The 12957-nt window shown below is 42.5% G+C and overlaps 1 protein-coding gene across 13 annotated transcripts in view; it reads left to right on the top strand.

Moving 5' to 3' along the window:
- Nucleotides 1-12957, top strand: part of FRYL (FRY like transcription coactivator) — a 358656-nt gene that overhangs the window by 216687 nt on the left and 129012 nt on the right. For all 13 annotated transcript variants that reach the window (XM_056557831.1, XM_056557771.1, XM_056557761.1 and 10 more), the window contains 3 exons: nucleotides 9059-9139; nucleotides 9333-9501; nucleotides 11311-11403. In XM_056557831.1, coding sequence (XP_056413806.1) covers nucleotides 9059-9139; nucleotides 9333-9501; nucleotides 11311-11403 — 343 coding nt within the window. The remainder of the gene's footprint in view (nucleotides 1-9058; nucleotides 9140-9332; nucleotides 9502-11310; nucleotides 11404-12957) is intronic.

The raw sequence follows: 12957 nt of genomic DNA, 5'->3' as shown, positions 1-12957 counted from the left end.
TTGAGTGATGGCAATGCTAGCAGTGAGCATACATAATTTATACAGGGCTAAGAGCTCACACGCTGTTTGTAACAAGTCAGAGGTCACTGATGTAATGGACGGCATCAGAGGTCATGATTTGTCCCCTTTACTGTAAGAAAAGAAAGATTTTTGAAGGGGTTGAGAGTCTGAGGCTGGATAATGTATAGGCCATGTAGACTCAAGGTGACCCCTGCTCAGTGTAAGGGATACTAGACATAAATAAATGCACACACATTAAGGATAGTTACACGTATATAGGTATTGTAGTGTGTACATAGACTTCTACCCAGGCAGCTCCATGTTAGTTAATAAATTTGTAAAGATTAACTTGTAAACATTGCTAAGGCCAATAGTGACCATGTCCTGGAACAATTAGAGTACGGCACATACTGGAATTCCAGTGGACTTTCCTGCAGATTTGTGGACAGAAAATCCAAAACAGAGTAAAGTAGCAGCATAGTGGATGCAATGGGAACTAACATCTGTCACATCTTCCCAATGACTTCCCTTGGAGGTCAGAATTAAGGGAAAATCTACTAACAAGCATGTTGTTGGCAAGACTCTCCTTCTGTGATACTTAGCTGCAGAATTCTCTGCTGCAGACTTTTGTGGACTTCTTATGGAATTTGTCTGCCATAAAACTAATGTGTCTGAATATACCATAATGTGTCTGAATATACCCTGCCTTTATTTTTATTATTTTTTTGTTTTCTACCTTGGTATTGCTCTGTATTTTCTGCACAGTCTCACAGACTGGGAAGGGGCGTTCCCCAGCAGGCGTGACATCATCTGAAACCATACAAGAGAGAACTTCCATCCTACACACAGCCCAGAGCAGTTCAGTGTAAGATGAGCTATGGTTGGATAAGGCTGCACACACACCTCTCAGCACAGACTGCATTTCCTGATTTTGGACTTTTGCCAGGCCAGCAGGAGTCCAAAGTCTGTGCAAAAGATAGGTGGAAATGTGCTCTGGACAAGTAGGGAGACACCTAGTGGCAGCTTTTTTAAACACAAATAAAACATAGATTTTTTTTTTTTTTAACAAAGTACATTAGAAAGATTTTTTATTTACCATAGAGAGTGCAATAGCAAATTTTTTTTTAATGATGTGCCCATTTAAGATTGTCTACACCCTTCTGATCCCCTGTGGATTTTCAGCAATTTAGTTTTAATATATTAGCCCTTATTTATCAATCTGTCCAAAACAAAAATTAGATTAATTTGTAACAGCAACCAATCACAGCTCAGCTTTCATAAGTTAACCCCTTAACTACAACGGACGTAAATGTACGTCCTGGTTTGGCGGTACTTCCCGCACCAGGACATACATTTACGTCCTGTGTATGACCGCGAGCATCGGAACTCTATGAGCAGCTGGGGACCTGCCGATAAGGGCCAACATCCGCAATTGCACGGATGTCCGCCATTAACCCCTCAGATGCCGTGATCTGTACAGATCACGGCATCTGCGGCAACGCGCATAATAAAATAGATGGTCGGATCTCCCGCAGCGCTGCCGCGGTGATCCGATCATCTGTAATGGCGGCTGGAGGTCCCCTCACCTGGCTCCGGCAGTCTCCCGGCATCTCCTCCTCTGGTCTGAGATCGAGCAGACCAGAGCAGAAGATCACCGATAATACTGATCAGTGCTATGTCCTATACATAGCACTGCACAGTATTAGCAATCAAATTGCTATAGGTTGTCCCCTATGGGGACATAAAAAGTGTATAAAAAAAAAAAAAAGTTGAAAAAAGTAAAAAAAAAATTAAAAAAAGTGAAAAATCCCCTCCCCCAATAAAAATAAAAATTGTCTGTTTTTCCCATTTTACCCCCAAAAAGCATAATTTTTTTATAAACATATTTGGTATTGCCACGCGCGTAAATGTCTGAACTATCAAAATATAATGTTAATGATCTGTACGGTGAACGACATAAACAATTAAATGTCCAAAAATGCTGCTTTTTTGTCACATTTTATTTTTTAAAAAATTATAAAAAATTATATAAGTTTTATATATGCAAATGTGGTATCAATAAAAAGTTCAGATGACGGCGCGAAAAAATTTGCCCTCAATACTGCCCTATATACGGAAAAATGAAAAAGTTATAGGTGGTCAAAATAGGGCGATTTTAGATTACTGATTTTGTACAAAATGTTTTAGATTTATATTTTTGTACCACTTAAAAAAAAAAAAAAAGTATCTAGCTATGGGTATCATTTTAATCATATTGACCCACAGAATAAAGAAAACATGTCATTTTTACTGTAAATTGTACAGTGTGAAAACGAAACCCTCCAAACTGTGCAAAATTTTGGTTTTCATTTAAATTTCCTCCCTAAAAAATATTTTTTTGAGTTCGCCGTACATTATATGGTAAAATCAGAGGTTTCATTTCAAAGTACAATTGGTCACGCAAAAAACAAGCCCTTATATGGGTCTGTAGATGGAAATATGAAGTTATGGATTTTAGAAGGCGAGGAGGAAAAAATGAAAATGCAAAAATAAAATTGGCCTGGTCCTTAAAGGGGTATTCCAGGAAAAAACTTTTTTTTTTTATATATCAACTGGTTCCAGAAAGTTAACAGATTTGTAAATTACTTCTATTAAAAAATCTTAATCCTTTCAGTACTTATGAGCTTCTGAAGTTAAGGTTGTTCTTTTCTAAGTGCTCTCTGATGACACGTGTCTCGGGAAACGCCCAGTTTAGAAGCAAATTCCCATAGCAAACCTCTTCTAAACTGGGCGGTTCCCGAGACACGTGTAATCAGAGATTACTTAGACAGAAAAGAACAACCTAAACTTCAGAAGCTCATAAGTACTGAAAGGATTAAGATTTTTTAATAGAAGTAATTTACAAATCTGTTTAACTTTCTGGAGCCAGTTGATATATAAAAAAAAGTTTTTTCCTGGATAACCCCTTTAAGGTGAAAATAGGCTTGGTCCTTAAGGGGTTAACAAGCCTTGATTGGTTGTTATGGACAAAATCTCTCCAGTTTTTGTCTTGGACCTCACATTTTCACAACTGATCCACAGAGGATCTGTATCCTGCGAACATACCATAACATAGGGTACAACCACATGCAGTGGAAGTTCTGTGTATTTTCCACAGTGAAAAATTTGCAGCATTTTCTTAAATCCAAGACTAATTGTATGTCGCATTTTTCTCTGAATAAACAGCATTTTCACAGCAAAATCCTCTAAATTGCCGATTTATTGTGAATGTTGACTTTCCCTTTGAAGTCAATAAAGGAGATCTGCAGAAGAATTGACATGTTGCTGATTTAAAATCCACACTGCAGGTTCATGTCCTGAACATTTTTGCAGCATGGGGGGGGGGAAATCTCATCCACTTAGACACTACTGTAAATGCTGTGGGTTTTCTGCACTTAAAATCTGCAGCATTTCTGTAACACAACAGTCTGTAGAGTGCTATTCCTTTAGCAATGGTATGTTAATTTGTGTGGTGTATCATGGGTTTTTGGGCAGTAGCACTTCACAACAAATCCACTGAAGTTATCAGGATGGCACCACTACCTTTCTTAGCCGAGCTTACACAGATATTCAGACCACCGCTTCACAAGCATGTGGTGCCAATACATACAAAGTATAACAACCTGCACCTGGCACAGCCCTCACAAAGGTACAGCTACAGCCTCCATCTGGGGGTTCAACAGCGGCAGTATAATTTAGAGATTTCAGGTGGTGCTACACGTAAGGAAGGGGGGGGGGGGAATGTTCATGAACAATGCAACATAAAAGAAGAAAAGTCGGAGCACTCACCATAACAAACTCTTCTGATGGAACCATACATAACAAACATCTTATTGTGGGGTTGTGCAGGGCAGATAATGCATGAGCGTTTTACCGGATCTTAGCATCCGTTTCAAACCAGTGTACGTTTCTTCAGGCCCATGGCGACGTCATTCCGTGGGCAAGCACACTTTAAATCCATGGTAACACCCTGCACCAAGTGTATACTTACCAACAACGTCACCACGGGCCTGAAGAAATACCACCTGGCTTGAAACTGTTGCTGTCATCAAGTGAAACCCCATCTCCCCTTCACAACCCCACAATAAGATGTTTATTATGTAATGCACCATCTACAATAAATATTTTGCAAGAGTTAGTTATGGTAAGTGCTCCGTCTTTTCTTCTTTTATGTTTCATTATTCTCCTGCAATAGTTTCCCTGGCAATAGCAACCAATTTTTGGCTAGGTGAAAAAGCTATACAACTTTAGTCTGTAAGACGTCCTCAGCAAAACTAGTGCTATATATTACTGAAGAAACATAGATATCCTTAAAATACATATATGGGGAGTTGACTCTTAACTCTGGATAAATATGTGTACTGTGTCCTATAGCAGCTGAACTAGTAACGCACTAATGTTATCTATACTAGAATTTCCTGTACTACGGATATCCTCAGATCAATCCACCTGCGTTTATTTTCTTACCTTAGCTTACAGGGGTTATGTATAGAGTAAGGAAAATGTTCTTTTTCTTTCCTTATCTTATTTACTTGTGTAACCGGATTTCATTTAAGAAAACATTCTTATCACTTTGTGTAGTTATACATTCAGCTACTGATGACATCTATATTCATTGTTGAAGTGCGGGACTGTAAAGTAATTTATGTAGTTTATTCACATGCATAGCAGTTCTGACACCTGCATAGTCAATGTGTGTCATTGGAACACTAGAAAGGTGAAATGTAGTTGCTGCTACCAGGCAGGGAATGGAAGACATAACCTCATCAGTAGCCTCATATAGTTCAATTACCCCCACATGCACTGGCAGCAGCTATAATCTCGGGTGATATTGAGCACAATGGGGCAGATTCACTAAAGCTTTTTAATTCTTTGACTGTTCGGACTTAAACTAGACAGTATAAAAATGACGGCTGTCACACCCCCTCCCATAGACTTGCATTGAGGGGGCGTGACCATAACGTAACCTAAATGTTAACTAGGAAGAGAGTGGACAATGCCCTCAGCTATGTAATGGGTCACAGGTGTTTCCCACTTTAACAAAATATACCCAGAGTCCCTTGTGGTCACAGGTGCAATCTTCTTTTTGTATTTTTTAAATGGTAGTATTGTGGTAGCCACAGGGGTGTTAGGGAATACCTTATCACTTTGTGACGCCAGGGCATCAGTATCCTATACACTGTCCGAGGTTGGAGAAAGCTTCTCCTGGGCCAGACACGGGGAGTAAATGAACCATGGTGAACTCTGTAAAAAAGTTCAAAAGGGGTCTGGGTGCATTTGTGGAGAATAATAACATCACTGGTTATGTATACTATATTTATAGGGACAGAACATTGATCCAGAGATTTATTCTGATGCCATATTTGGAGTCGGGAAGGAATTTTTACCTCTAGTATGAGGGTTTTTTGCCTTCCTCTGGATCAACTCAGTAGGGACTCATTAGGGTTATAGGTTGAACTTGATGGACTCTGGTCTTTTTTTAACCTTATCAACCATGTTACTATGGGGGTACACTTCTCCGCTGCTTAAAGGCGCAAAGGCGCAGTAACACATTTAACATCAGAATTAGAGATGAGGGAATTTACAGTGATTCGATTCATCACGAACTTCTCGGCTCGGCAGTTGCTGACTTTATCCTGCATAAATTAGTTCAGCTTTCAGGTGCTCCGGTGGGCTGGAGACTCTCTCCTAGGACTGTATCCACCTTTTCCAGCCACCGGAGCACCTGAAAGCTGAACTAAGTTATGCAGGATAAAGTCATCAACTGCCGAGCCGAGACATTCATGATGAATTGAATCACTGTAACTTCGCTCATTTCTAATCAGAATAACAACAAGATAATTATAAAAAAATATATTACTTTCTTAATAAAGTGCAAAACATAATTAATGCAATGATCAGTCTTTCAGTGGGCCCAGCAGTTGTGCTGCAAGGCTGCCCAAAGCAGTCCGAAGCCACAGGACAGCCATTGGCGCTAGGACACCACAGTATAGTCATTGCTCATTGTCTGCTCCTCTCTAGGTCCATGGAGCTTAGTGTCTGGCTTTTATTTACAGTTTAGTTGGCGGATCATTTTTTTTTTTCAGTGATATAGTCAGTTTATAGTAATCTGAGGTCCATTTGGGATTATTCTGTGTCTGGTCTTGTGTGGTTTTATACAGTGGCCCATGTTAGCTCTCCTATCAGGGTTATCCTCTTTTCTCTCCAGAAGGCAAGTTACCACTTTCATATCAGACAAATTCTTTTCACAGAAAATCTGATCAGGTTTCACTTCACAGCTGTTGTTGCATTGTACAATCGAGTCTGTCCATATGGGGTTCTGTTATTTGGACGTGCTCCTTTATATGGACTAGGGCTGCAGTACTTGGTGATGTCCATATGGGGTTCTGTTATTTGTACGTGCTCCATTATATGGACTAGGGCTGCAGGACTTGGTGATGTCCATATGGGGTTCTGTTATTTGGACGTGCACCTTTATATGGACTAGGGCTGCAGGACTTGGTGATGTCCATATGGGGTTCTGTTATTTGTACGTGCTCCTTTATATGGACTAGGGTGGCAGGACTTGGTGATGTCCATATGGGGTTCTGTTATTTGTACGTGCTCCATTATATGGACTAGGGCTGCAGTACTTGGTGATGTCCATATGGGGTTCTGTTATTTGTACGTGCTCCATTATATGGACTAGGGCTGCAGGACTTGGTGATGTCCATATGGGGTTCTGTTATTTGTACGTGCTCCATTATATGGACTAGGGCTGCAGGACTTGGTGATGTCCATATGGGGTTCTGTTATTTGTACGTGCTCCTTTATATGGACTAGGGCTGCAGGTCTTGGTGATGTCCATATGGGGTTCTGTTATTTGTACGTGCTCCTTTATATGGACTAGGGCGGCAGGACTTGGTGATGTCCATATGGGGTTCTGTTATTTGTACGTGCTCCTTTATATGGACTAGGGTGGCAGGACTTGGTGATGTCCATATGGGGTACTGTTATTTGTACGTGCTCCTTTATATGGACTAGGGCTGCAGGACTTGGTGATGTCCATATGGGGTTCTGTTATTTGTACGTGCTCCTTTATATGGACTAGGGCTGCAGGTCTTGGTGATGTCCATATGGGGTTCTGTTATTTGTACGTGCTCCTTTATATGGACTAGGGCTGCAGGTCTTGGTGATGTCCATATGGGGTTCTGTTATTTGTACGTGCTCCTTTATATGGACTAGGGCTGCAGGTCTTGGTCATGTCCATATGGGGTTCTGTTATTTGTACGTGCTCCATTATATGGACTAGGGCTGCAGGACTTGGTGATGTCCATATGGGGTTCTGTTATTTGGACGTGCTCCTTTATATGGACTAGGGCTGCAGGACTTGGTGATGTCCATATGGGGTTCTGTTATTTGGACGTGCTCCTTTATATGGACTAGGGCTGCAGGACTTGGTGATGTCCATATGGGGTTCTGTTATTTGTACGTGCTCCATTATATGGACTAGGGCTGCAGGACTTGGTGATGTCCATATGGGGTTCTGTTATTTGTACGTGCTCCTTTATATGAACTAGGGCTGCAGGTCTTGGTGATGTCCATATGGGGTTCTGTTATTTGTACGTGCTCCTTTATATGGACTAGGGCTGCAGGACTTGGTGATGTCCATATGGGGTTCTGTTATTTGTACGTGCTCCTTTATATGGACTAGGGCTGCAGGACTTGGTGATGTCCATATGGGGTTCTGTTATTTGTACGTGCTCCATTATATGTACTAGGGCTGCAGGTCTTGATGTCCATATGGGGTTCTGTTATTTGTACGTGCTCCTTTATATGGACTAGGGCTGCAGGACTTGGTGATGTCCATATGGGGTTCTGTTATTTGTACGTGCTCCATTATATGTACTAGGGCTGCAGGTCTTGATGTCCATATGGGGTTCTGTTATTTGTACGTGCTCCATTATATGGACTAGGGCTGCAGGACTTGGTGATGTCCATATGGGGTTCTGTTATTTGTACGTGCTCCTTTATATGGACTAGGGCTGCAGGACTTGGTGATGTCCATATGGGGTTCTGTTATTTGTACGTGCTCCTTTATATGAACTAGGGCTGCAGGACTTGGTGAAAATGTGCGATTGCAGTTATAGAGGTAAATAGTGATTTCCATATACGATTGCGATATAATGAACAAATTATGTAATTCCCAAATTTCACTCCTATCCCTCCATTTCGTGTCCAACCCCCATTTCGTGTCTATTTCCCAATGTCACTCCCCCCCCCCCCCCCAATGTCACTCCCCCCTCCCAATGTCACTCCCCCCTCCCAATGTCACTGCCCCCCCTCCCAATGTCACTGCCCCCCCTCCCAATGTCACTGCCCCCCCCTCCCAATGTCACTGCCCCCCCTCCCAATGTCACTGCCCCCCCTCCCAATGTCACTGCCCCCCCTCCCAATGTCACTGCCCCCCCCCTCCCAATGTCACTGCCCCCCCCTCCCAATGTCACTGCCCCCCCCTCCCAATGTCACTGCCCCCCCTCCCAATGTCACTGCCCCCCCTCCCAATGTCACTACCCACCTCCTCCATGTCCCATCTCCCCTGTGTCCCGTCCTCTACCCCCTTGTTTCATGTCCACCCCTGTCCGTGCATGCTGGAAGTTGTAGTTTTGCAACAGCTGGAGGCACCCTGGTCTGGAAACACTGACTTGGTCTTTGAATTTCAGCTGCCTTCAAAGGCCAAGTGTGCGTTCCATGGTGCCAGGCCGCTTTGGCAGGTAATTACAAATTTTCCCGGTGGCCATATTAACATGGCAATTTGCCAAAATTGCTATTGCGTTCTATCCTGCAGCCCTAATATAGACTATACTTGGGAAGGGCCATGAACACTTTCACCCTCTGCATTTGCCACTTTTTAAGGGGAGATTGCTGTAAGTTTAGTAAAAGGTAAGACGCTGTCTGATAGAAATTCTGTTTCTTGTGTTTATCCTTTCTCCAATCATTTGTCCTGGCTGATCATATGGGGTAACATAGTTCTTAATCTTTTCTGCTTATTTCCATCTAGGTATTCAGGAACCAACACTGGGAATGTGCACATTATTGCAGATTTATATGCCGAAGTCATAGGTGTCCTTGCACAGGCCAAGTAAGAATTTCTTTGTTTTTGTGCATCATGTCATGAGCGTTTGTTTGGCTGTGTTTTATGCCGTGTTTAGGGGTTAATAAATGGCCTTGGACTCCCTGCTTTTCACCCTGCAGGGGATAGAAGAGAATATCCGGCAGCATGGCTGTGTATTAGGATTAAATGGCGCCCCTCCTGCTTTCTTTTCATCATTTAGATTTCAGGCTGTGAGAAAGAAGTTTGTCACGGAATTAAAAGAATTACGACAGAAGGAGCAAAGCCCACATGTGGTGCAGAGCATCATCAGCCTGATCATGGGGATGAAATTCTTCCGTGTCAAAATGTATCCAGTAGAAGATTTTGAAGCCTCCTTTCAGTTTATGCAGGTATGTAGTCGAATAGGTGTGTCTCATAATTGTAATATATGAACAGTGACAGGGAAACCCCCTTTTATGAGGAGTAAAATGCATTTACTTTACACTATGGAAACATTAATTTTTTTATAGAAGTTGTTTTATGCTACAAAAATATTGCTACAGTAAAAGGGCTTATCCAGGATTTAAAAAACAGCTGATTTCTTCCAAAAACAGTGCCACGTCTGACCTCAGGTTACGTATGGTATTACAACTTGGCTCCATTCATGTCAATGGAACTGTGTTGCAATACTACACAAAACCTGGGGACAGATGTGGCACTGTTTTTTGGAAGATATCGGCTTGGTTTTTCTAATCCTGAATAACTCTTTAATATAACTGTTCTGCTAACAAGATACTAAGAGGTCTATGACAGGACAAAAAGTTTGTTAACCCAGTTTTAGGGTCTCCATACACATTAAGTAGCTGTTGACCAAATATTAATTTATCTGACAGCTATTCCGCTATTTCCCTCCATACAAATGTACTCTCAGTCCTGCTGAGCGTGAATGTGTTTTCAGTCAAGAAAGGGAGATTAAGGCATTCTCAGGTGCGGTCTATCTCCCTTGAGATCATTTAAATTAAGCTGTAGGGAGAAAAAGTCTGCCCATCCACCGCACACAAGATAGTCAGCTGATCCCATCAAAATCAGTTTGGTCGGCTTTGCTCTTAAAGGAGAACTCTGGTACAGAAGTTCTTTTCCCCTATATAAATATAAGGGGTCATATCACTGGGATCCCCCACGATCTCCTGCCTGGCACCTAGGCTCTCGTCATGCACGCAGCAACTAAACCTACGTGCACTGAGCAGTGGTAAGCACACCCCCTAAATGCATCTCTATGGGATAGCTGGAAATATAGCGCTTGTGTATCTCCCGCCCTCTCTTAGAGATGCATGGAGGAGGCGTTTCGACCGTCGCTCTGTGTAGTAGTCGCTCTGTGCAGTAGTCGCTCTGTGCAGTAGTCGCTCTGGGCAGTAGTCGCTCTGGGCAGTAGTCGCTCTGGGCAGTAGTCGCTCTGTGTAGTAGTCGCTCTGTGTAGTAGTCGCTCTGTGTAGTAGTCGCTCTGTGTAGTAGTCGCTCTGGGCAGTAGTCGCTCTGGGCAGTAGTCGCTCTGGGCAGTAGTCGCTCTGGGCAGTAGTCGCTCTGGGCAGTAGTCGCTCTGGGCAGTAGTCGCTCTGGGCAGTAGTCGCTCTGGGCAGTAGTCGCTCTGGGCAGTAGTCGCTCTGTGGATAAGGAGAGCCGTGGTGCTGGGCAGGAGATCAGGACGGGTACCACCGGTCGGACCCACAATGATCAGATACTTACCCCCTATCCTGTGGATAAGGGATAAGAACTTCTTTACCAAAGTTCCCCTTTAAATGTCTGGCATCTTGTCAGTGGAATGTAAAAATATCAGAATAACAGTGTTCACTCGCCCAATCTTAGTGGATGATTTCCATCCTGCCATGTATATGTGGGGTGCCAGGACAAGCTGCTGGCTAAACAGACCAAACTGTTCCTTTCTAGCAGTCTTAATATAATAAAATTGCTTAATTTAGGATCCATTAAGGCGAGGCATACAAACAGTACTAACTGTACATAAAAGAGCGAGACGTGTTATTTACTGCATAATTGAGTGAACGAGGGCACTAATAAAGCAATTGTATTATTTGGAGAATGCTGGGCACTGAGCGGTTTTCTCTGGAGTTCTGTGGAATGTAGCGTATCTGTGCTGGGTATATGTGTTTGTTTATAGATTACTGTTACATGTATTGACTGTTTCTGTTTTATGTGTTTGATAGGAATGCGCACAGTACTTCTTGGAAGTGAAAGACAAGGACATAAAACATGCACTTGCTGGTCTGTTCGTAGAAATCCTCATCCCTGTGGCAGCTGTAAGCAAATCTTGTACTTTTTTATTTTATTTTTATTTCCTGTTGTTTCTAAATATCTTGCAACATTGCACAAAGACTGTCAACACTCAAGTCAATTCCTGTGTCCCGTGAGACTCACAATGTAATTTGTGCAACCCATGGAAACACGGAGAGGACGTACAAAGTGTATTCAGACGTCTCTATAATTTCTGTGATACCTTCGGGTCCAGTTAGCCTTATGACGGCGACCTGAACATTTTTAGCAGTAGTAATAAGGCAAAAAAAACTTGCAAATGCTGTTTGCATACGCTCCCTCAAAACATTCATTCTATTTTTCTAAGCCTTTAATGCCTAAAAGCATTGGAGCATTTTATTTGCTGTTAAGGCTTTTAGCCTAAAGGGATTTTATGTTGTTCAATACGGGTGTGGCTGAAAGTCCTGAAGTACTGCTCTTTTATGCCTCAAGGTATTTATACATAGCTGCCGGTACATTATGTGGGGGTTCATCCATCTGAATGTGAACAAAGTTGATGAAATACTTCTTGCATGTCATGAGGATGCGGTACATGGGATCCCTTCCCCCCCCCCCCCAAACCAATATCAAGATTGTACAGTGTGTCTCCTTCATGCCCAGCTATCTCTCTATTACAGCGTTTCCCAACCATTGTGCCTCCAGCTGTTGCAAAACTACAACTCCCAGCATGCCCGGACAGCCAAAGGCTGTCCGGGCTTGCTGGGAGTTGTAGTTTTGCAACAGCTGGAGTCACACTGTTTGGGAAACACTGATCTATTAAAATGAAATAGAGTTCTAGAATCCTGCAGGAGAAGTTTGTGTAATTATTAGCTTTGTGAATAAAGTTACACATGCTGTTACACACCGAGGACACATTTACCTAGTATACATTTACAGAAGAATAAAGAAGCTACTGGTTTCTTCAATCTGTAGGTGAAATATCACTTAGTATTTCATGTGATCTAAAGATGACACGTTCTGCCAAAAATAACACATTCACATTCCTCAGTGTAAACATACCCTTACAGTGTAACTACAATGTTGTAGTAGTAGTAGGATACATGGTTACAACTCCTGGCAACTATGTAGCCCACTGCTAAAGCAGTCTACAGAATTGCAGGAAGTCTTCTAGGCTTGCATGGTAATTCCATAGACCGCTCATTTTAGCAGCAGGCTACAGACATGCTAGAGGTTTTAAGGGGGTTGTCTGGCAAAAAGTGTATTTTTTTTTTTTGTTTTTTTTTACCAACATGTCCAGGCTGCCAACTTGTCACAAAAAAATCTCTATACTTACCCCTCACTTTGTCCCTGTAGCCTTTAATAACACAGCTCTGATGTTTGTCGTGATCCCCTTTCTGGTTCTGGAGCCCAATATGCCAAAGTGCTGCTGAGCCAATCGCTGGCTAAGGTGGAGCACCACTGTAGTCACTGATTAGCTGAGCGGCAATGTGATGTACTGGGCTCCAGCACCAGAAAGTTACGTTCCCTGGGGACTGGGGTCCATGTGACACACTGCCGCTCAGCCAATCACTGACAGCAGTGGTGTCTTACCAGAGTCAGTA

This window comes from Hyla sarda, chromosome 1 (genome assembly GCF_029499605.1).
Source record: "Hyla sarda isolate aHylSar1 chromosome 1, aHylSar1.hap1, whole genome shotgun sequence".
Taxonomy (NCBI): Eukaryota; Metazoa; Chordata; class Amphibia; order Anura; family Hylidae; genus Hyla; species Hyla sarda.
This window is presented reverse-complemented; position numbering and strand designations above follow the sequence as displayed.